Source organism: Propithecus coquereli, unplaced genomic scaffold, assembly GCF_000956105.1.
Source record: "Propithecus coquereli isolate 6110/MARCELLA unplaced genomic scaffold, Pcoq_1.0 Scaffold357, whole genome shotgun sequence".
NCBI lineage: Eukaryota > Metazoa > Chordata > Mammalia > Primates > Indriidae > Propithecus > Propithecus coquereli.
The window spans coordinates 59681-85199 of NW_012149252.1; the positions used below are offsets into that span (position 1 = coordinate 59681).

The 25519-nt window shown below is 46.7% G+C and overlaps 1 protein-coding gene across 1 annotated transcript in view; it reads left to right on the plus strand.

Moving 5' to 3' along the window:
- The first annotated feature begins 4383 nt into the window (after positions 1-4383).
- Positions 4384-25519, plus strand: part of MARCH4 (membrane-associated ring finger (C3HC4) 4, E3 ubiquitin protein ligase) — a 104867-nt gene continuing 83731 nt past the window's right edge. Inside the window, exon 1 of the mRNA XM_012651466.1 lies at positions 4384-6677. Coding sequence (XP_012506920.1) covers positions 6165-6677 — 513 coding nt within the window. The 5' untranslated portion in view covers positions 4384-6164. The remainder of the gene's footprint in view (positions 6678-25519) is intronic.

Here is a 25519-nt window from a genome sequence, read left to right on the forward strand (position 1 = left end):
CCATCAGAGTGAGCAAGTGAGAAGAGCCAGAGAGAAAGAGTGCAAGGAAGGCGAAGTCATGGGCTTTCACACCCTGATCTCTGAAGTGACATCTCATCACTTTTGCTGTATTCTATTTATTAGAAACAAATCAGTAGGTCCAGCCACACTGAAGAGGAGGGGATTATACAACAGCATGAATTCTAGGAGGCAGGGATATTGAGAGCTGTTTTAGAAGTTCCCTATCATATCTTAGCCTGAATTTTGAACTATCTTTTGACGTGGGACACAGTGTGGCAGACAGATAACTATGTGGGGATTCCATGTAGCACCTGAAGATTTAATTAAAAGGCAGTATTGCATAGTAAGAAGAGCACAGACTTCAGGTTCAGAGAGGCATCTGTTAGAATCTCAGCTTTGGTATTTGCCAACTGCATAACCTTAGACGTAGTTTCTCCAAGACTCAATTTTCTTATCAGAAAATGGTGAAAAATAACATCTACCATGTAAGGAGTTTTGAGGATCGAAAATTCACTTGTGCACTTTGACAAGGCACTTGTCAAAATGTGGATTCCCAGGTTGCTCCCCAAGAAATTCTTATCCAGTAGACTTGGGGTGGCACCTAAGAATTTCTATTTTTAATAAGTACCCAGTTGTTTGTAGGTACATATGAAAAGTACCAGTATGTGGTAGCTGTTAATTTGCATATTAACAGTAATTCTGTAATTATTATTGAGGAGCTGTATGTTTGAAAAGGGTCAACTGTAGTATAAAGTGGAAAGCAAACTGTACTGAGGATTAGTAGATATATGAGTTCCAGCCCTTGTCTGACACTTATTTTGCTATGGGATTTTAGGCACAGGGCTGTGCAATTTTTCTAGGCCTCTTTTTTTTAAAATCCCCTCTAGCCTTGATACTCCCTGTTTATGTAAAGAAGAAATAATGATGGCTAGGATAGGATCTTTTTAGAACTCCCTTGGTTGGAGAAACAAGTGCAAGGGCTTCCATAATGAATCTCTTCTGAATCTCTGGGTTTCCTAATATTTCTTCCTGAAGACTATTCCTTGGAGCCTCTCATTCCTCTACTCTTCTTCTAATTCATATGACCTCAGCATCTCTGTATATAATGAAATATATCTGAAAACAACCTCATTTAAAGGAATAAATCTATTAAGGAGCTAAGAACTTTCTGGCGTGAAATGAAAAATATTGATTGCTTCCCACCTGTTAGCAATGAAATCCCATTCAGTTAATTAACCTGCTCGGAGATAAAGTTTATTTTTACCCTTCACTTTCAGCTCCAAATCTTTAAAACCATTAAAACAAGTACCTGGTCAATGAATAAATCTTCTCCCAGAGTGGCATTCAGGGCCCTCTGTAATCTGGCTCCAGCCTACCTTTCTTTTTGACTTTATTTCTAGCTACTTACCTTCAAGCACCTTCCACCCCAGCCAAATGGAAAAGCTAAAGTATTCAGTGCTCCCACTGCTGGGAATATGCTTTCCTCCTCTAAATTCCGCATATTTTAACTCAGTTCAAATACCACTTCTGGAAAAGGGCTTTCCCAGAGCTCTGGCATCTCCCTCCACCTCCCCCCACCTCTTCCCACCTCTCATAATTGCTGCCAACCTGTGAGCATTATCCCCCTATTCTGAGCACTCCCGAACTTATATACCTTTGTAGTATTTATTATTTTGTGCTTTATATTATGATTGTGTATATATTTATAGTGCTAAACCTTTAAGAATGCAACTCCAACCAATTTATTTTTGTGCTCCACACATCTTTCCACATAATGCCTTACCTATGAATGGTGTTCAGTAAATATTTTTTGAATGTTTAAATGGAGACCATTGATCTAACATGTTCTTTATGGTTGTTTTTACTCTTGGGACTCATGATTCAACACCAACATAAGACGTATCTAATTTAGTGAGGTGTTTTTCCAGATTTACATTATATTCAAAGCAGGCCTCTAAGGCCTCTCAGTCTTTGTGAAGACAATCTGTTGTTGCTTCCCATCCTTAGCAGCTTTCTCTTTCTGGAGATCTTTTCACTTTCAGAGGAAGGGCTGGAAAAGACAGTCTTGTTATGAATATCACTCATTTCTGTGACTCTGAATATAGGCTTCATATGGCTTTTCTATCTCCTTCCCCAATTTACCTGTGTGACACACTTGGAATTAGCATTTTAGGAGCACAAAACCCTAAAACTTAATTTAGGTAAAGCAGATAGTCAGTCTTGTTTGAGAGCACTCACAGGTATGTGTCTAGGCTGAAGGGGAGAAATATGATAGCTTCACTGAAACAAAAAGGACATTTATTTATTTGGTGTCCATTTTCTTGATCACCTACTGATCTTCAGGTGCTGTGTTATGTGTTAATGATATAAATATAAATACCGATCCCTGCCTTCAAGGAGCTCTGACTCACATGAAGGGAGATAAATGTATGATGAGATAATTGTTACAGAGTGTGATTTATGCAATGCCAGAGGTAGATAACTGGGTGATGTGGAGCACAGATTTTCTCTGGGGGGAGATGGAATGGTTTAAATAAAGAGGTTCTCTTTTGCAGCATGGTGTTCATGCTGACATCAATAAATAAGTATTATTTTGTGGTTATTAAAAGCATCAGCGTCACCTTCAAACCAATCACCTTGGGCCAGGTCTCAGCATTCACAGTGGGTGCTGGGACATGACTCAGACAACCAGCCATGCTGGGTTAACCAAGACAGAGACATAGGTCCTTGCTCCTTAGAGCTTGCAGGAATGGATCATTCATAGAGATGACAGCAAAGGGGTAGTTTTCCTATGATTCATTGGGCTGAACTTCATGCCAATGATATTTTGGTGCAGAGATTTTGTATGCTACTGTGTCTATGGAGCCAATATTTCTAAAGGCATTACCACAGCTGCTTAGATGACTCATTGAAATGTCTTTTCCAAGTCTATGACCCTAGGGTGTGTGTGTGTGTGTGTGTGTGTGCATGTGCGCGTGCATGGGAGAGAGAAAGAGGGGTTATAAGGAAAGGCAAAAAAAAAAAAAAATTCCTAAATTTTAAATGAACAAAGTTACAGCTGCGAATACTGAGTTTTTATACAGACCACTTTAAGTTTCCTTCTTTTTCTTGCTCTTCATATTTAGGGACACTTTTCTGCTCACTAGAAACTCCTTGAGAAGGGTAAGGTAGGGTGACATGAGTCAGAAGCAGAAATAGGAGAGGAAATTAAAATCCATTTCAAATGAAGGCTTGGATGGAGAGGAAGCTGGAGATATTGGTTCAGATGAGGCTGTAATATTGCTATGGATTCTTAAGATTCACAATTGAAAGCGGAGTCTGGCTTGTGGTAATGATAACCGTATATAGGGGTGACGGTGGCCACAAGCTATTAACCAAATATGGATCCAACACTTGCTACATGCCATCACTGACTTAGGCACATGGGATCAAAATGGATAAAAAGAAAAAAATCTCTGCCCACTGGAGCTTAAATTCTAGAAGAAGAAACTGACAAAAATGGTGCTAGCATCCTCCTCCCTGTTTGAAAATTTGGAGCATTTCCTTCTCTTGAGGTCTTAGTCATGAGGCACTTAATCTCCGTCAAGTCCCAGCTTCATTGTGGAAGTCACAAAACTTTATCTCTTTGAAAGCTTGCAGACTGTTACCTACTTGAAATGTTTATATGAGCAGGCAAATGGACTCGGGTTGAGAGGAGGGTGTCTCTGTGAAGGTGCGTTGAGCGGGCCATGAGAGTGTACAGAGGGCAGATTCTACAACGTACCATCCACACCGACACTTCCCAGCGGGGGGAATGCACGAGTTCGTACCTCCGCCAGTCGCCTTTCTCCCTCTTTCTCTTACTCTTCACTCTGCTCCCTCCTCCCTCCCTTCCTAAATCCCTCCCTCTCTGCGTTACCTCCCTTTCCCCTGGTCCCTCCCTATCTCCTTCCCTCGCACAGTTCTTCTCTCCTCCCTGGCTGCCTCTCCCTCTAGCCTCTTTTCCTCGCGTCCCCTTTCCCTCCTCCATCCCTCCGCGCGTCTGCGTCAGGCCCCACTGGCGTGACGCGCGGGCTGGGTGGGAGCTGTCCACTCGCCGGGGTGCTGAATGCAGCGGCGGCGGCGGCGATCGCTGAGAGCCTCCTCGGCTCCAGGAACCTTGTTTCCAGTCCTCGGACGGTCAGCTCACCGCCCCGCCACCTCCCTTCCAGCACCACCCCTCTGGGAACTGAGCCAGGGGGGCAGCAGTAGCGGCGGCGGGTGCTGAGCAACGGCGGAAGACGAGACAACACCTGGCAGCAGCCTGGAATCTGATTTGCTTCCTCTCGGCTTTTATAAGAGATATATTTATACACGGTTTTGGGGAGTCTCGAGGACCAAGCTGGAGCCAAGTGCCGGCTGCCTCCCACCTCGGCCACGCTGCTTCGCTCCCCACTCCCCACCTTCAGCTGGCACTGCAAACAAGCCTTACCTCGTTGCATCTGCCAGGAGAGGTAGCAACGGCGAGCCCAGCCAGCCAGAAGCAGCGGAGAGGAGGGAGGGGCGGGGTGGGGTGGGGGTGCAGGGAGTGGGCCGAGGCCGCCCTTGGTGGGGGTAGCGGGGGCAGAGCTGCGGAGAAGACCGGGCAGCCGCCCTCTTCCACTCCCACCCTCCAGAAGCGCTCTTTCCTGATTATTTGAGAACCGAATTATTCCTCTAGTATTATTGCATTTTTTATTACCCCCCCTCAGTCCCCAGCCGCCCCCACCCCCACGCCTGCCTCGCCTTTGGTTGCATGGCAGCGCTGCCCCGGCGCGGGGGCTCAGGGCTGGCCCCCCGGGAAGGAGGAGGAGGAGGAGGATCATGAAGCCGGGAGTCGCGACCGCGCCGGACGGCGGGCAGCAGCCAGAGGACGAGCCGGAGCACCCCCCGCCCCGGAGACACCCGGACACCGACCAGCAGTCGCCTCCGCCGCCACAGCAGCCGCGGCGGGCGCGGGCAGACTCGGAGCCGGAGGAGGAGGAGGGCGACAACGACCCAGAGGAGGAAGAAGAGAAGGCGAGGCCACTCGGCCGCCCGGATCTGCCCTTCTCTCGGCTCTTGCTCCTGGCCCCAAGGGACCTTTGATGGAACCAAGGGGAGGGGGCCACGGATTTACGGACTGCAGCAGGGCTGGGCTGGGGGCTGAGATAATGTAACTACTCCTTTCTCCTGTTCCCTCCCACACGCCCCTCTTCTCTACCCCTTTCTCCCTTCCACCGCCCTCTCACCCCCATACACACCCTTCCTCTAGCCAGGATCTTAATGCTCAGGAAGAAGGCGGTTCTGCAAGGGTTAAAAGATCTTTTCTTTTTCTCCCTTCCTTTCCCCTCCCTAACCCTTCGTTTTCCCACCTCCATTCTAATTGGCTTTCCCCTCTTCGGTGTAGCCCTTTGGCTGCAGAGGCAAAGCACAAATCCCTCGCCCAATCTCACCTGCAACCCCCTCCTCCGACACACACACACCCAACTGCTCTTTCAAAGGCAACTCTGGTGCTTCTGGGGCTTCATTGCCCCAGTTTTCTGCCCAGGAGAATTAAAACTTCTCCCAACCTCCTCTTCTCCCCCACTTTGACCCCCCTCCCCCAGAATTTCCTACTACCTGAGAAAAACTCTTTTTTCTCTCACACATGCAGTCCTCAATTCTACATTGAGCTAGTTTTCCCTGAGCCCAGCTCAATCCACTCCAACTTTGATTTATAGTTGTCCCCACCCTTTTATATAAAAGAAAGAGATTTCCTACTGCCTAGGAATTTGAGAAGAACCCAACAATCCTTTTCTGGGGAACTTTTTCACAATTAGACATTGATCTTAAGGCTCTGGTGACTATTCACAGCACTTCTTCTCTCCTCCTGCTCCTACCAGTGTCCCCAGGTCAACGGCAGAAAGGAGACACCCTGAGCACAGCCTGAGATTGGGGTGGGGTGGGGCACAAGGGCAAGAAAAACTTTTTCATTGTTGAGCTTTCCAGGTAGAGTTCAGAATCAATGACTCATAGTTCTCAGTCCTAGGAGCAATTTATTTGCTACTTGGAGGGGTTGTAAGAAGAGCCAGTGAGAAAGCAGACCCCCTCCATAACACAGATACACTGTGGACCCCCAAACCCATCCTGTCCTTCTCATCAAAAACTCAGCTGTCCCTCTCGGGCTCTCTGCTTCCACTGGGCACATGCTGATGCCCCTGTGTGGGCTGCTCTGGTGCTGCTGCTGCTGTGGCTGGTACTGCTGTGGACTGTGCGCCCCAGCTCCCCAGATGTTGCGCCACCAGGGTCTCCTCAAGTGCCGCTGCCGCATGCTCTTCAATGACCTGAAGGTTTTCTTACTGCGGCGCCCTCCTCCAGCGCCCCTGCCCATGCACGGCGACCCCCAGCCCCCCGGTTTGGCGGCCAACAACAACACCCTTCCGGCTCTGGGCGCCGGGGGGTGGGCAGGCTGGAGGGGCCCTCGAGAGGTGATGGGCAGGGAGATCCCTCCTGTGCCACCTCCACCACCTTTGCCACCTTCCTCTGTGGAAGATGACTGGGGTGGCCCAGCCATAGAGCCACCTGCCTTGCTGCTCAGCAGTGCCTCCTCAGATGACTTCTGTAAGGAGAAGGCCGAGGACTGCTACTCACTGGGCAGCAGCCTGGACAGTGGTATGAGGACCCCACTCTGCCGCATCTGCTTCCAGGGGCCAGAACAGGTGAGTCCCCTTTTCCCTTCTCCTATGCCCTGTGGTATCTCCAGGTCTTGCAGATTGCTACTGGCCTGCTTGCCCTGGGGAGCCACTATGCTGTCTCTGGTGTGAGGACTATATGTTTTAAGAGCTCCTTATTGATGTTTCCTGTGGTTAAGTTTGCCCAGTGGGTGTCTGGTTCCTGATGGAGCCTGTTTGCTGGCTCAATTTTACTCTAGGTTTTGCATTTTCCTTCCAATGCTAGTGTCTTCAATTCCATCCAAAAATTCCGCAAACATCCCCAGAATAGAAGATGAAGAAGCAATGAAATGAAGGGAGTTAGTGGTGCATTCATGCTGGTTGCCAAGCTAGCCTTTTATCTGATTTGCGTTAGCAGCCTACCTTCAGTCCCAGATTCAAATTTCTTCCTTCTCTGAAAGTGCGCTGAGATGTTGTTCTCTTCCCCCGTTCTCATAGGTTGAAATCCAGCAAGACTGTTCTTTCACTTTGAGACCGCCTTCTCCCATGGTACACTGGCATTCTCAGCAGTATGTTCTAGCCACTGAGGAGGAAATGGAGAGGGATTCTAGGTCACAGACTATACGGTTTGCTAAGATACTTCTTGGCAGACTCAAATTTTTCTATGTTGAAAGCAGGAAGGTAAATGGGGGTGTGAGAGAGTTTAAGGGACATGAAGAAGGGGGTAGAGTGTCTTGTCACATCTATTCCTCTTCTCAGGCCTGAAGCTCATTGACTTAGAATGTCTGTTAAACTCTCCCCATCCGGGATAGGGCCTGCCAAGAATCTCATGGACCAGACATTTCTCGAGTCTGGTGGGTTCTTCCTACCCAACCCATTCAGATTTTCACAGACACCTCTTTTTACTGCACTTACAATCTAGTGTCTGCAATTCTGGACAGCATGTGTACATTCTTCAAGGGCCACAATTGGTGGCAACAGTTTCCAAAGAATCCCAGATAGAAAGGCTCACCTGAAATCTGATCTAGTTAGTGATGCTGGAGAAGGGACATTCAGTTGCAACCTGGGCAATGTTGTGTGCTCACATCAGCCGCTTCCTCTGTAGTTTCCCAAAGAGGAAGGGAGACTTCTGGGTGCTCCTTGAACAGGTGGTTGTGCAGTAGGATGCCATGCTGGTGCTCCTGACCGGCTCTGGTTCTTGCTGACGGCTTGCTCTGTGAGATGCAGGCTTAGCTGACATTTTCATTCATTTTTTTTTCTCTTTACTCTGAATGGACAAAGCACTTTAGGGACTAGTGATGCCTGGGGCCACAGCCTGAGCATCATGGGGGAAAGTGTGAATAAGTGTCCCTGAGAGGCTGAGGGCTGGGTTCCTCCTTCATGTCACTAGAATTACCTGAAGTATCAAAAAAAGTGTTGTCCGGAGTTGAAAACTGTTCAGCGAGAAGGTCCAGGATGCCTTTCTTTCAGCCCTTCTCTCCACTTCCAGCAAGAGGCTCTGGCAGAGCTACCAGCTAGAGTGGCTTGGCTAACAGCAAGAGGGGTGCCTCATTTGGGGGTGCTCTGGGTCAGAATCTTGCCCCAATCAGGAGCCTCATCTTTCCCAAAAAAAAGAATTATTTAGCTTCCTAACCTCCTAAGCTATTTCTTTCTTCTCCCACATGGGCTGGCTCAGGTCTGCATGTCACAGGGGCTGCTGGGAGTGTGGCTTCTGGCAAGAGTACTTGTTTGGCTTGTCTCTGGAAAACACCAGGTCTTGGAGGTGTCCCAGGATAATATTTTACCTGCTGTGTGAACTTCTCCAAATAGCTTTACACCTCTGGGCCCCTTTTCCATCTTCTATGATTTAGAGATATCTTTTTCTGTCTCCCTCCTTTTTTAGAGGTGTGTTGGGAGGATGAAGGAGTTAATGAGTATGAAAATATCTTGGAAGGGATTAATATAAAACGAACACGTATTTTGATAATGAAAAAGCTGTATTTTATTGCAAAAAGAAAAAGAAAAGGATCGTTGGCAATATTGTGAAATGCCCTCATGTGATACAAGGTCTGGTGGGAGGTTAGGTGCTTTCCTTTCTTGTGCATTATTTTTATGATGTGTCATGAATAAAGCATTGAATAAAAAAGGTAACGCCAATAAAGGAATGGGCTCTATTATGTGGGAGGACTAGGGGGCTATGTCTGTATTAAGATTGGATCAAATCAAGCCCTTCCTGCGTATGATTATTATGTTTTGGAGGTTTACTTTATCTGTGCAGGAGCTAAGAGGTTTTAATGAGATTGTGTTATAGTAGTAATAAGAGTAATGTGAGTACTACATTAGATATGGAGAACACAGTTTCCCACTTTCTTCTCATGTTTTTCACAGCATTTCAATGAGGAAGGGAGACAAAGGAGAGGAGACAGGGGAAACTCTAGAGAAGGAAGAGAAAGAGATAGCGACGGAGACAGAGAGGGAAAGGCAGAGGAGTGAGGAGGGAGAGAGGGAGAGAGGAAGACAGGGATAGGAAGACAGAGAAGCTGAGATTTCTGCATTTTAGTTTCTGTTAGCAGAGAGCTGTACAGCAATTGTCTACACATGGCCCTGGAGGGAGTGTGGTTTGCAATCTTAGTAGCTGAGTGTCTTGGTCTTATCCCTGCCTAAACAAAGGAACTAAACAGCACCCCCACCGTCCCCCATCGCCACATACACACTCATCACCCCAGTCATTTGCTACTGCTCTAGGGACTAAAAGGCTGCCCAAAATGAAGATCTCTTCCCGCTAAGAGCTTGCAATATATGTGGTGAGGGGCAACAGGAGGCTTCAGCTAGTTCCACCTTTGCACATACCTACAGAGGACTTTGTATCCATCCATTCATGCATGCATTTATTTAACAAATGTTTATTGGGCACCTACAGTGTGCCAGATGCTGTTCCAGGCACTGAATATTCAGTAGTGATCAAAACAGATGAGATTTCTGCTCTCCTGAGGCTGACATTCTAGTGGAGACACAGAAATAGACAAGTTAACTAGTAGAAAAATAAGGTAATTCCAGATAGCCTTAAGTGCCGTGATGAAATTTAAAAAGGAACGTGAGTTAGACAAGAATGAAAGGGAGGGGGCGGGAAAGATCCAGACAGACAGCGTGATCAGGAAAAGGCTTCCTAAGAATGTGCCATCTAAGCTGACACCTAAATGCAGGACCCAGTATTGCACAGGTCTAGGGGAAGAGCATTCCAGGTGGAGGAGACAGCAAGTTCAAAAGTCTGAATGTGAACAAGCTTAGCATGTTTGAAAAACAAAAAGACAGGAGGAGAAGGAGGGATAGAGTGTGAACGCATGATTTGAGCACCTACTTGGCTCCTGCTGGAAGGCTACTGAGTAGCCGCCCTCTTTCTCTCACCATTCATTCATGCTGGATGGGGGCAGGACCTATGGACACTGCAGGACAGGAACCCAGCTTGCAGCCCCTCACTCCCCATTTTTGGTTGGAGCTGCACTAGTCTACTTCGAGTGTACCATGTGCCGCGGTGGGTAAGCTGAGGTGTACGAAGCCAGATGGCCCAGTTGGAGGCCTGAGCAAGTTACACAGTCTCTCTGTACCTTGGATTCCTAATTTGTAAAATGGGGGTGACAATGACAGTCCCACTTCATGAGATTATTCTGAGCATCCGATCAGTCATACTGTTAGAGCAGTGATAGTGTTAGTGCTGTGATAGTGTTCTGTTATTGTTATTATTACTATTTAAGATGCAAAAGGGTGCCACCCCTGCCTTCTTTAAAAGGAAAAGTGTGCCCCAGATCACAGGCTGGCAGGAAAGCTGCTATGATTGTGGTCTGGCCGCGCTAGTGGATTGATTCTCGTAGACTTACGACGCTCTAGGCATACAGTGCTGCTCATCTGTTTCCATCCTCAAAGTCTTTATTAAGCACCTATCTATGCCTGTGTTCTGCTGAACAGGGTCCAGAGACACAGGATAGAAGTGGCCCTGCCCTCTGGGAGTGTCACAATCGAACCCAGACATCACAGGGACAGATAGAGATCAAGAACACGCAGACAGTGAGCCTGAGTGAATTACAGTAATATCAGGTACAAGAAAGAGATGCATGTTTAAAAGCAGCCAGTGGGTGGGGTGTCTATTCAAAGAGACAAGTGGGGGAATTTGCTACCTTATTCCCAATTAGTCAGGGACGGCTTCTCTATTGCTGCTGGAGACCAAGTGAGAAAAATAGATTTCCACTGCAAGGCTGAGGTTAGACTGATGGAAGCAGAAGAGATGTGCCACCCCCTGACTGCCGTGGTGGATTTTGTCTTTGTGCCACCTCCAGGTGCTCCGCAAACAGCACCTCCAGGTACCTCGACAAAGAAGTGAACCGCCTCCCAGCTGGGCAGCTGGGGAGTGCCTGGAGGTGGGCACGAGGATGAAATCCACCATGGCAGTCAGGAGTGGGGTGGGAGGCACCTGTTCTGGATGTAAAGGAAAGCAGGAAATGCATCCGGAAGAGTTTAACAGGCTTGGTCTGCCTTTTTATTCTTTGTGGGGCTGGCTTCCCTTCCCCTTCTCTGTGTTCAGAAGGGGTGAGAATAGTATGGAGTGTTTTAGTCAGTGTTTGGGGTCATTGTGGAATAAGATAAGGGCTTTTCAGGGCTCAGGGGAACCTGGAGACCCTGAGATGCAATGAGAACCCTGAGAATGGAGATCCAGTGGAACGTTTTAGAAGTGACCCAAACAGTGTACTTATTCTTCTTAGCACTATGGTTCCATTTTGCATTTCTTTGTGTGATTATTTAATATCTGTCTGTGCAATGACTAGACCTACCCCTAACATTTATGGGCCCTAGGGTGAGAGTACAAATGGAGGTTCACATCCCATAGGTCAAAATATTTAAAAGTAATAAATCCAGCTAATAAACTGTTAAACAAAATACATTCTACCCTCCTATCCTGACAAATACACCTTCAAAACAGCTTGGGAGACAGGATGGAGTTAGAACTTTTGGATTTTTCTGAAGTCTGTGCTAGCTAAATGGGGGCATCTGGCCTTTGGTCAACTGGCCACTCTGATTCTCTTTTCAACACTGACTCCATCCTGCACCAAGGAGGCTTGGACACACAGGTACGGACACTCCATCTGGCTTGCTGGAGTTCTGTCCATATCAGCCCCCAAACAGCAGCTCCCGGCCCCATTCCCTGCCCTGGGGCCTGGGAGGAAACAGTTTATGGATCTGAAGGAGGGAACCCTACAGGTCCTGGGAGCGGGCTCATGGCTGTCTGGGCAGGAATCCCAGGGTCCTAGGTAATTGGACCATGTTCCAGAAAAGGGGGGAAGCTTCTTGATCCTATAGACTCCTCACCCTGTGAGAAAGGTGTGGCCAAACAGGGGCCAGAGTGGGGTCCTGTAAAGCTAGGGGTACTCTTGCCTGGGTCCAAGGGAGGTGTTGCAAAGGGACCGTAAGACCCCTGAAGTGAGTCACCTATGTGTGTTTGTTCCTTGTCGGACCATCAGCTCTCAACCCAGTGCCTGGCACCTGCTTCATGCTCTGTAAGTATTTACTGAATGAACCAGCCCCTGACGCACATCTGGTGGGCAGCTGCCACAGGCAGGGGAACTGAGGAAAAGAGAACATTCAGGAGAAAAATACTGACTGGCATCAAATGCTGACAGTGTGCTCTGCAGAAGAAGGGGCTCAAAGGCAGTGCCTTGGCCGGTGATGGAATCTCCAGGGAAGTGGACTGGGGTTTTGATATTACAAAGCCCTTCCCATCAAAGCTGTTCTAGGGTAGCATAGGCTGCCTTAGAAGGGAAATCATGTGGGTGGCTGGGCCCTCAAGATCCCTTCTGAGATGGAGAATTGGAATCAAAGATGAGATTGTTCTGGGGACCAGAGAGATTTTTAATATAAGCTAAAAGAGATGACCCATCATCCCTCTCCAATTCAAGGGGTCAGCTCATCCCAGGACATCTAGGCCTAGTATACACAATGCATTGCAGATATGTTTTCAGCAAAGATTGCAAAGAACGGTCTGTCCTGTGTTGATAGAAATCCTAAATTGTTGGCAGTCATGTAATTGCTGCAATTGTGAATTTTCACCATGCACACAACATGATAGTAGACAAAGCCCCTCAGGGCCAATAGGCAACAGACAGCATCATGGACCCAAGGATGCAGAGCCATTCCAGAAAAGGGGAGCCCAATTACCCCCGGAAGTTGTGAGTTTTTCCACTGTAGCCTTTCAATTTCTGCTTCTGCCCATCCTCGTCCTACTTCAATTGGAAGCTCCAAGGACCCTTTCTTCACTCAAGGCTCTTATCAGTGCTCTAATTCTCTCTTTTTTTTTTTTTTTTTTGAGACAGAGTCTCACTCTGTTGCCCGGGCTAGAGTGCCGTGGCGTCAGCCTAGCTCACAGCAACCTCAAACTCCTGGGCTCAAGCGATCCTCCTGCCTCAGCCTCCCGAGTAGCTGGGACTACAGGCATGCGCCACCATGCCCGGCTAATTTTTTTTTTTCTATATATATTTTTTTTAGTTCTCCAGATAATTTCTTTCTATTTTTAGTAGAGACGGGGGTCTCTCTCTTGCTCAAGTTGGTCTCGAACTGCTGACCTTGAGCAATCCACCCGCCTCGGCCTCCCAGAGTGCTAGGATTACAGGCGTGAGCCACCGCGCCCGGCCAGTGCTCTAATTCTTTATTGGGAGATGAGGTAAGGGTGTTCAAACCCCACCCTTGGGTCCCTGGCTATTTCACAGATCTGGCTGTCTATACTTACATACACACGCTTGCACACACAGACACACAAATGAAACACCGAGTGCAGCTGTCTCACCTTCACAGACAGAATACGGCTGGGATGAGGGAAACATGTGGTGTCTTGACAGTTGTAGGGCAGTTCTCAGATCAATTGTCTGCAGATCCTCAACATGGTGAGCACTCTGGTGTGATTATTCACTTGCAGCCTCTGGCAGCATGGGGTGGGCCAGCTGATGTACCGGGTGTGGCTTCTAGCTGAACCCCCCCATACAGAGAGTCACTTAATAGAGCTGATAGGGCAGGAGGTTGTGTTATATAGATTTCAAAAGACCCTAGAAGAGGAAAGGAGAGATATTGAGAAAATCTCTCTCCCCCCGCCACCTTTCTGCACTCTTTTCCAGCTGGTATGTTGGAAAAGCCCAGCTGTGGCCTGTGAGTTGGGGGAGGGAGAGTAGGTTAGAGGGGAGGAGATACTCAAAGGAGTGTGGGAATGAGTGAGCTGCTGCCTGTTTGCTGGGAAGGAAGCCAAGTTGGCTGGGAGCCCGGACGTAAAGGAGCTGGCAGGCACATACTGTATGGTCCAAGCCGCATACCATCCCCCTCCCAAGATGTATCACATGTAAGCTAGAGTTTACGTGTGCGTGTCACTTATAGTACACATTTGATACCACCTTCTGCATATGTTAAAAGCAAAAATGGGGTGCACCCAGGCCTGACTGCCACATGACAAAATACCAAAATTGAATAAGTTACAATTTGAGATTCAGGTAGATGCGAACTGTCAGGAAAAAAAAAAAGGAGAGTTTGCAAATATAGGTTCTGTCCAACCTCATGATCCAAAGAATAACCTCATGCCCCACAAGAGGAACACAAAGGCCCCAGTCTTGGACCCAGTAGATTGCGTTCATGAGAATTTCTCTAAGGCCTGTCCACAGCATTGTTGCGAAGGACAGAGCAAATTATTTTCTTTCTTTATGGAAAGGATGTGGCTGAAGAGAATCAACACAATGTCTCTAAAAGAACCCTCTTGAAGCCAGGCTAGTGGCTAGCACTGGTCTCTGCATACGGTAGGGACTCATTATTTGTTAACCCTTTCCCCTCCCTCCCGGCACATGTTCGTTCATTCCCAGTGCTACCTTTGGTTCCCAGTAAATGCACAGTGGAGTGTGTGCATGTGCGTGCATGCATGTATGTGCATAAATTAGAATGCCACACAAGGGGGCTATGGATGATCCCTGGAGATCCCATCCAGCCTATTTTCTGATTCAATAATGACAAATAGTGATTCTTGACCTAGTAATCACAATGATCATAATCCTGGCTTGAGGCCACTTGGCCAGCACACATTTCCTCACTCTATTGCAGAATGATGGGAAGAACACGAGCTTTGAAGCCACAAAAACATAGATTTCATTCCCACTTTGGCGTCTTCCCAGCTGGGTGATCTGGGGCTAATTATTTAACCTCCCTGGACCTAGATTTCATTGTTTATAAAACAGGGATGAAATATTGAGCTTGAACACTTGCAAGGAGTTAACATGGTGCATTAAAGATCTAGGCACACAACAGCTGTTCATTAAATGGGAATGAAATTTACCCCATCCCACCTGGAGAGTGGCCCTTGGATCACACTGCTCCTTTTCCTACTACCCTCTCGTACTGGAGCTTGAAAAAACCAGACATTCTAAGGCTATGCTTCCACCACAGTGACCCCCCAGCTGATTTGTGCCTGGCAATCAGGGATGCGTGTTTAGACTCAGTGTCTCAGTTCAGCAGATTTTCTGCCTCTGTATTGCCTGACTCAGCTGAACTCTGTCCTCTTCTCCTTGGATCCCTCACTTTCAACATAGTTGTCTCTATCTGTCTCCATCATCACCATGTCCCTGAAAGATCTTTATTAAGCAGCACTCTCTGCTTGGCAGGAACTGTGCAGAAAGATACTTCCCTGAACTCTGAGTCCCGGGAGGCCAGGAGCAGACCATGCATGCCCAGGAGCATGCAGAGGAAGTGGCAGAGGAAACGCTTGGCCAGTGTGTGCAGGCAAGTGGGCTTGCAGGCAGATCTTCCCCACGCTAGTGTTTCTGAAAGCCTGGGATGGAATGGACACCCTCAGACAGGCACGATGTTGAGCGATGTTGATCCACATGTGACAACGTTGTTCCCTTTTCAGTTTGCTCTCCTGCCTCATGATTATGTCCAGGAGAAAATCTCACCGTAGTGATGATATGTCTTTAACACCTTTCTAACGGTGTCAGTCTCCTTTGTGAACAAAGAGAGAAGGCATCAGATTCAGAGCCTCGGACGTATACTTATCTCTAGCTAGAAATTATCTCATTTTGTTGATATTTATGCATGTCTATTCTTTGTGTGTGTGTGTGTGTGTGTGTGTGTGTGTGTACATAGGCTTTATTTTTTAAGAACAGTTTAAGGTTCACAGGAAAATTGAGCAGAAAGCACAAACAGTTCCCATGTATCCCCTGCTGTCCCACCATCAACATCCCCCACCAGAGTGACATTTGTTACAACTGATGAACCTAGGTTGACACATCATTATCATCCGAAGTCCATAGTTTACATGAGGGTTCACTCTTGGTATTGCATATTCCAAGGGTTTTGACAAATGTCCAGTGACACGTATCCACCATTATAGTACCACACAGAATAGTTTCACTGCCCTCAAAATCCCGTGTGCTCCATGTATCCCCCACTTCCACCCCTTGGCTCCTGGCAATACAGTTTGGCCTCTTCCAGAATGTCATATAGGTGGAAACATATGGTATGCAGCCTTTTGAGGCTGGCTTTTGCAGTTAGTAATATGAATTTAAACTTCCTCTATGTCTTTGTGTCTTTGTGTGGCTTGATAGCAGATTTCTTTTTAGTATTGAATAATATTCTATTGCATGAATGTCCCATAGTTTGTCTATTCTTTTTATGGCAAATGATACCAGTTTTTCATTTATAGTAGTGACAAAAAGACTCCTTTAGAAATAAATTTATTGTAGTAAAAATGTGAGACATTTAAAGACAAATGTGAAGCTTGAAGAAAATAATAGTGTAGATGGTGAATACGTCAAAGAATATAAGTGGTTGAAGTTATTCTGACCCGGCTATGCAAATTTCAAATAGTTATGAAACATTCATGGACACCAAGAAGTGCCTCAGGAAGCAGACGAAATGCAGAGTCCCAGGCTGTGTCCCAGGCTAGTGCCCTGGGATCTGCATTTTTAACCACCGGCTTTGACAATTCCTAAGTAGGTGATTGCTTCAGGAATACTGTGTATTAGGAGGCAGTCAAATGGGAGGAAGAAATGTGTCCATCGGACTTGAGGATTTCAGATATACAAAGAACACGGGTGTGGGCCCCGGAGGAGGAGGAGGAGTTGGGAGGGCACAGGACCATGTGATTAGGAAGCAAATGCCATGGGTCACCCAGGGCAGAGACAGGAAGGGATGCCTCTTGCAGTTCTCTCTCTCCAGTCCCATTGTTGCTGGGCACTAGATGCGTGCCCTTGGGCAGGTCACTTACAGACTCAGAATCTTAATTCCCTTCACTGTAGAATGGCAGTACAGTAATCATAGTACCTGTCCCAGAGGTCGTTGTGAGGATAAATGATATAATACATGCAGAACTCTTAGCATTGCGTGGAATGTAAACGTACAATAAAATCGCAAACATACCATAAACATTAGCTCTTGAATTAGTCACCAGCTCCCTGTTGTCTTCCTCAAACTTTCTTTGAGAATTTCTGCCTTGGACTGTGTATGAATGTGGGCTGCTGACCTAAGGAGGAGCTGCCAAGGTGTCATAGGGGTGGATAAAACTAAACATACCCAAGCAGTGCCTGTAGACTAAATAAAAAGTATCTCACAGATACACATGCTGTTTTTCAAATGTATATGGAAACCATTGTGATGAACAATATCAAAAGCATCCTTTAATTTAGTGTAGCCTCTTGTCAGTAAGTATATTCTCAATTAACAGATTCTCAAAGTACAACTACACTCATGTGAGGGCTTGTGAAACGTTTTTAATATTAAAAAGGGTCCAATTTAAAGACATTCTATAAAATAACTGGCCAGTACTTTCTGAAGTCTCAAGGTCATTAAAGTGGAAGAACGATGGGAGAACTGCCACAGATTGCAGGAGTCTAAGGAGATGCAACAAGTAAACACAATGTGTAATTTGGTTTGGATTCTGGACCAGATGAAGGATATTAGTGGGACAGTTTATGGAATTTGAATAAAGTGCGTAGGTTAAGTTAATAGTCACATATCAATGTCAAGTTCCCGGTTACGGTCATTGTACTATGGTTATATATGATGTTAACCTTTGAGGAAGTTGGATGAAGGGTATATGAGGACTCTGCAATTTTTATAAATTTTTTGTATTTGAAATTATTTCAAAGTGAAAAGTTAAAAAATGAAAATAATTTAAAAGGAGAGTGGTTTCTCAGACTTGGAATATCGGGAATTACTAGTATAGCAGAGAGAGCATTAGTTTGGTGTTTAGAAAAACCCTGGTTGGAATCCAGGCTCTAGCCTTTACCAGCTGTGTGGCTTTGAGCAAATCACATGAATCCTCTGAACATCAGTGTCCTCTGTCACAGGGAGCTAATTGAAACAAATACTTCATAGAACTGTTTTAGAATTTAAGAACACGGCACCTAGCACAGTGCATGATGGGGGAGGGGTCCCGAGAAATGTTAGTTCTCTTTCTGGTCTCTCCTTTCCCCTCTGTCCAAAGTGGGTAATCAACATGCTTCACCCACTTCCCCAAGTATAAAAACTGCGTGCTAAGTGCTTTGAGACTAAGGGGGTGGCACCTGAGCAGTGAAAAGTGTTGCGTGGGCAGGAAAGTTTTCCCAATATAGGATCTTAAGCATATAAACAGAGCTAATAATCATCAGCCTAAACAGCACTGGCCATTATGCAGTGTCCTTTAAGATTTCTTAACCCGATACCCCAAAAGGAACTCACTGGCACATCGAGTGAGCCAGCATAGGTTGTGTATTTTGATTCATCCTGTGTCGATCCCTCCAGGAGCCAAAGACTTAAACCTCAGTGGGGCAAGAAAAGCTTTCTAGTCCTGGGGCTCTCAATTCCCCAGCATGTTTGGAAAACAACTGCCAAAACCAGGCAGCCGCAGGTGAATGAGAACAGGCAGCGAGTGGGTGTGCAGGGGTGTCGCTTCTATTGTGTGCGTGCTTGTGGGTGGCAGCACGTGAGCAGTTTGCAGTGGGGAGTGGGCTGAGTCTAGGCGAGGAGCACCACTCTTTAATGCAGAAAAGAAGGGTGCTTGAGGGGGTTGGTGCATTTGGCTGCTTCTGCCTTTTGGGTATCTTTGTTCCAGGGAGAACCCAGAGGGTCTGGTCTTTGCAAACTCGATCCTGACGCTCTGTGCAACACCTGCTCTCTTGTTTCTGGCTTCTGACATCCATTACATGTTTGCCTGCAAACAACAACAACAATAATAATAATAATGTTTGGGGCTTTGAAGGAATGTGTGATGTGATTTCAAGAGTATCCCACTCCCTACCCAAAATAAACCCACTTATTGGAAAGTGACCCCAGAGAGAGGTTCCTCACGATTTAAATTGATTTTCGTTCTTCCTATGAATGCAACTCAAGTCAAAAAGTATGTATTTGATATGATGGCTGAAATTCGCTTCAGAATAATCCAGTGACTATAGACAAAAGAACACTGGCCGTGTGTGCCATTGCTGAAGCTGGGTACATGAGAGGTTTATTCTGCTTTTCTCTCCATTTTTATATGTATTTGGAATTTCCATAATAAAAAAGGTATGGTCTATTGTTTGGTTAATAAAAATATTATAAAAAGACAATTATTAAACAGGTCTTGCAAAGCTAGCTGAGGGCGGACAAGATAACTTTGGGCACAATCATGCTAAGGACCAGAGTCAAAGGCAGAGAGGGCCTGAGCGAGTCCCACGGGTATTCCATCAGTCTTGCTCAGTGAGGTGAATAAATTCAATGGCCTCTTAAGAGATCTTCCACCCCCAACGGTCGTGATTTAAAGATGAAAATGTCCTGATGTTCATTTCCTTTCTGATCCACCTGGTCTGGTGGCAGCAAAAGGATCAGTGTGACCATTCACTCAGCAGACATTGAGCGAACACACCCGGATGCCAGGCCCCGGGAGTGCGAGATCAGATGGGGAGTTCAGAGTCCAGTGCAAGACACTGGTGTGCTCAGAAGCAGCCTCGAGACAATGCGATGGGTGCCTCGGATCAGGGGTGCATACGTGGTGCTGAAGGACACGCAGGAGGGTGACTAGTGATGCCTGGGGGAGCTGGAGCAGGGCCCCAGAGGGGCTAAGCTTTGCATGGTGGAGTAGGGACAAGTAGGTGGAATTGAGGAAATTCTCTGGGTGGAAGGGTATGTCACGGTATGGCAAGAAGAGATCTACCCTGACTCTCCTCCTCAGAAGCCTATTCCTTTCCCCTCAGCCTAATCCTCTCTCCCTCCCACTGTGCTCCAAATCGCCCTGCCATGCTTTAAGTCCCAGCAGAGCTTTCCTTGAGAGCTGGGCAGAAAGGGGCAGGCTGCGTTTACTCCTCGCTAGTAACTAGTCCTCTCGGTGCCAGCCTTTCTGGGCCGGGTTGTAATGGCCTTTCTGCAACAGGAGACTAGCAGTCCAGCTGTGCTTGGGACCACCTGCCTGGGAACAGTGACTGCACAAAAGCTGTCTTAGTTGACTGCGTGGAATTTTTATCCAGAAGCCTTCAGAGGGTCTGGAAGAACCTTGTGGGCTCAGGAGCTTTCTTATCCTTGAACGCTTGTGAAGCTACTAGCTCATATTTCTGTGACAGGGAGGAAAGAGCGGACATTATTTTCCTCGTCTTTGCAAGTGAGAGACCAGGATCCAGAGAGGTGAGGTGGCATGCTCAAAATGGAACGCAAATCTCTGAGCTGACATTTCCTGTTCTCAGACTAGAAAATATTAATATCCGTGAATACATCTGCACCTTATAGGAGGAAGAAGTTCTTCCTTCTTTCGCCCCCTTTCCAGCCTGAGAACTATTCATCCATTTACTTCCTAAAGCATTAATATATTGCAGTAAAACATTAATTTTCCAGAATATTTAGAGAATGGAAGAGATCAGGAAGAATGGGTGGGAATTTATGGCTAATTTGATTTTCTAGTGAATTTGAGGCTAACCCAATAACTTTTATTTCAGTGTTTATTACTGAAAATCTTAATAAAATGTGACTCATCACCCCAAATTCCTTTGATGTTGAAGGATTGTAGTGTAAAGTTAGGCTTTAGAGAAGGCACAGGAAATGAAGCTCCAACTTCACAGACCACAGGATGTCTTATAGAAGCTGGCGGGCGGGTTTTATTTAAACAGTGATATCAACTTGTTTTATCGTCCTCCCACACAAAGAGAATAAAATTTCTAGTTTGTTCACTTGGCAAATATTTATTGAGCGGCTACTTTGTGCCAGAACTGTGCTGAGGATGTTGGATACCGTGGTGAACACAGCTCCTGTCCTCTTGGAGCACTGCCAGTTTTGTGATCAGGTAGGGCAATGAGATACAGTCAGGTAAGGACTAAGGGTCGTGCAAAGTGCTCTTGGAGTGCAGGCCTGAGGACCAGGGAGGGCTTCTCACAAGAAAAGATCTCTACGGTAGACCTGAAGTTGGCCGGGCTAAGAGAGCAGAGGGCATTCCAGGCAGAAGGAGGGGCTCTTCCAAAAGCACAGGGGGAGGAAAGGATGCTGCTTCTAGGAGGAATGGAAAGGCCCACCTTGATTCCATACACGAGCACTCGCTCATTCTCCTTTCCCTGCACACTGCGATCATTAGAGTTGTGCCCACCTCCCTGGAGCCTCAGCTGCAGCAGCTGTGAGTTTCCCCTAACTTGGGGCTTCATCTATGCATCCCCTGGGCTGGCCCAGCCTGGCTTCTACCAGGAGGCTGCCTTACTCAGCCCACTTGTGGAAGGGGGCACAGGGGTCCCTCTGCTTGGGATGATCGCCATGGTAACAACCACCTCGGGTTGCTGGGGAATGCAATAGGGTGACGAAGGAGAGTACAGAAGCCCCCAGATTGTACACATGCCAAAGTGTCTCCAGTGTGGTTGGTAAACTGTGTCTCGTTCAAGACCCAGGTAACTTTTATTTCAGGTCTCTTACCGAGAGGCCATTTTCTGGACAGAGTGCCAAAAGAAAATGCCAGAAATGTGGCAGATGCCGCGTAGTTCTCCCAGACCTTCAGCTCATCCAGCTCTCCCCATCTCTCTGTACTTGCTCATACCCGTGGAGATCTGCTAGACACAGAACCAAAGTACCCTGTTTGCCTTTTTTTTTCTTTTTAAATTCATCCGTTGCCCGTTGCCATTAGCATTATTACTACCTACCCTCATGCTAGAAAGTGTTAACAGGTTTTGTTACTTACAGAATAATGTTTGATGAAAAAGAGACCTTCCTTCATTTTTGAGATAAGGGAATTAAGGCCCAAAGCGGGTGAGTGATGTGTCTGCGTTACTGTCACGCACAGATACTGGCCTAGCCGCGGGCTATACAGTCATAAAAACAGACAGGGCCTCCACTCTCATGGAGCTTGCAGTCTAGAAGTGAAGTCTGGCAGGATTATGGGTCCTTAGGTCACGACAGTGGTCCTAGTAGTCTTGGCCCCCAGGGTGAACTGCTCTGGCATCTTGGCACAATTCTGCTTGTAGCTCTTGCCTCCCCTCTGCTGACAGGCCTTCATCCTCTTGAATGATGTTGAAATTTCTCATTCAGCTTTCAAGTCCTTTCTCCACTGCAATTCTGTTTCGAATATTCAAATACACCCTTTTCCTTGCACTTGGCGATGCCCGGCATGCAGCGGAACTCCCAGAGGTAGTAATATCTGTTTTGCGTGTGTTGCTACTCAATAAACTCTACCGACTCTGAATAAATAATTGTGGGTGAGGTAAGCGCAATGGGCAGAAGTACAGCTACTATGCCTCAGGAATGTAATAGCGTCTGTCGGGACAGAACTGTGGAATAGAAATTACCATTCCTTACCTTTCATATGGGTAAGAGGCAGACTTGGAAAAGTCAGGGAACTTGCTTGTCAGTTGTAGGGCTGGGGTTTGGATCCTGAGCTCCTGGCTCTAAGACAAATGCTCTTTCTACTATTTAATTAAACATAATTCAATTCAGCAGCTTCTTTCAGGTTCAACAGAGCCGTGTTCTCTTGTGCCCCAGCCTGTGGACCCCAATTCCCTCTATTTAGAAGCTCTCTGCCCCCCGGATATGCCCTTTGCCCCTCACATGGTTAATTTCTCGCACCCGTCAGAAGTTCCCAGCCCCTGTGCATGGGCTAGGTGCTCCTCCCATGAGCTCCTGCAGATTCCTACACTTGTTCCACCAATCACAGTTCTCACCCCACTGCCTGTCATCATCCCTGTATCCCTCTCCAGACTACACTCCCCATGAGGACAGGTGTAGTGTCTACTTGGTACTGCACAGAGGCTGGTTCGCTGAGGACATTCCATGAATCTTTGTTGAATAAATGAACCAACATTTTAAAGCATTAACTATATGGACAAAAACACCAATGCTCCTAGATATGTGTGTTCACGAGAGTGCGGTGGGTTCCAAAGAAACAGATCTTACCTTGGATGGGGTGTGCTTGTGTTTGCACGTGCGTGTGCAGGCATGCATATGCATGACGGGGTGTGGGAAGAGCTTAAAATCAGTCCACAATGTTGCTTGACATAGAGTGAACAACTTTGCCAATTTGCCCGGGACTGACAAATTCCCCAACATGTGGGACTTAGAGTGCTAAAACGGAGACAGTCCCAGACAAACCTGGTTAGTAGGTTACTCTACAAGAATGCTCCAACTACTCTGTAGACTGTTAAACCCAAGAGACAACACTCAGATACTGTGTGTCTGCTTGCCCATATGTCAGGAAGCACTCGTTGTTGATTGGTTGATAGGTGCCTGTTTTCACATCCTAGGGGAAAGCAGACAACGGATCTTTGCCAGGCTGCTTAGAGCTAGGAGGTGTGATCTCTGAGACTCTCCTGTTTGATCTTACAAGAGGTAGGTGGATTGAAGAGGTTAGATCTCTAGCACAGAGCTTCTCAGACTTCAATGTACATATGAATTGCCTGGAGTCCTTGTTGAACTGCAGATTCTAATGTTCCAAATCTGGAGTAGAGCCTGAAATTCTGCATTTCTATAAGCACCCATGTCCACACAGGTACTTCTAATTCACAGATCACACTTTGAGCAGCAAAGGGGCCAGTGGCATCCTTAGCTGGCATATTAGAATTATCTGGGGGAATTTTTACCAAAGCCCAGCCACAAAACCAGATCAATTAAGTCAATCTCTAGGGGTGGGACCAGGCATCAGTATTTTTAACTTTCCCCAGGCGATTCCAATGTGCAGACAGGGTTGCAAATCCCAGGAAGGGGAAGTGGAGAAAAATAACGCTTGATGATAAAGGCTGATTGATTGGTCCAGATGGGCTAGGCTGTGCTGTCAAGAGATTTATTGGAAGTAGAATCAGAAATCTAAAAGAAGCAGCTTATTTTGGAAAGCCTAGAGGCAAGATTCTTTAAAAAAAAATCAGGGTATAATAGTTTGTGTTCTTTGGCCTTTTAGCAAGGAATCAACAACATTAACATTCCCTGAGCCCTTGGGCGATGGAACCTGATGTGCAACCTTGGGGGAGACGAGGGACGGTGCTTTGACGGTCTCTAGTGGGAGAGTGCTGAGGCCCTCCAAGCCCAGCCCACCGCAGGCTCCACAGGCCAAGGCATCCACACTGGTCCTCCACCAGTCAGCATTTCTTTTATTTCTTTGCTTGTTGATGCTTCCTAGTGGCTGTTCCACACATTTCTCATTCTTATTAACTTGCCAACCTCGTTCTCAGCAGATGACCTTGCCTCCTACTTTACTGAGAAGACTGGGGTCAACTGTTCACACTCCGTCCTCTCCCCCCTTCTGCTTGTCACTGTTTCCTCTTCACTTCTGCCAATGTCTGTCTTTTCCTAATCTGTCCCCTTCCCTATCTGAAAAGAAGCAGCACCTGCCTCCTTCCAAAGTGCTCTTTGTCCCTGCTCATTGCAGGATTTTCCATCTCCATGTGGACTTGGCTCCATCTGTCACCACCCCTCCTACACCCACGCACCTTGCTCTCCGACACCTACTATCTCTTCCTCTTTGCTGGCTCCCTCCCCTCTGCACACAGGCACATCTTTAATTCCCCATCTTTAATCTCCCCATGCCCACTCCTGTTTTCTAGTCTGGTTTCCTCCTCCACCACTGATTGAAACTGTTCCTTGGAAGGTCCCTGATGACCTAATTGTAAAAATAGGTGGCCTTTTAGAAGCTCTGCCCTCCTTGGTTCCTCTGTACTTTAGGTACAATGGGTTTCCCCTTCTTGCCAATGTGAATCCCTCTCTTGGTCTGTCTTTTATAACGCCCGTGTGCAGTGACTGCCAAGACTGGCTGTTCAACTCCACCCTGCTTCGGGTGAAGTCTTGTCCAAATTTTGGGCCATTCCCCATTTGTGGGTCATGAAATCAATTGCATGATTGAATTGAAACCAGCATTCTCCTTCTTTGCCCTCCAACCTACCAGGAAATGGAGTAGAGTAGGATAGGAAAAATAAGAATACATTACATGTAGGAAGGGTAAGTATTGTTAAATGCATATTTTTCGCTGTGGATGAGTTAGGAAGTTGAGGAATTTTTGTTCTAGTTTGCTTTTCTGTATTGCCAAGCTGGGAAGTAAAAATGACACTTTCCATTCCTCTGTAACCAACACAGCATTTCTAAAATCACAGTCAGACTATCTCTTCTGAGAACTGAACCCTCTCCCAAATTCCCCATATTGCTGATGGTTTCACCAGGGTTCCCATCCTCCTGGATCCTTGTGACTTCTCACTCTTTCCCCATCCATACTGGATCACCAGGTCCCACTCCAAGGACTCTAGCATCCATTCCCTCTTGCATTTCTCCTGCTTCAGTTGCAGTTACAGGTATTATTACTGTTCATACCCAGATAGTACTTCTGGCTACTCTTGCAACCTCTAGTTTCACAAAGTCCTTCTGACTTCAGTTACAATCCTGAACCATCATTTTTCAGCTGCTATATGACCTCAAAATATTTGCTGGACATTTCTGAACATCAG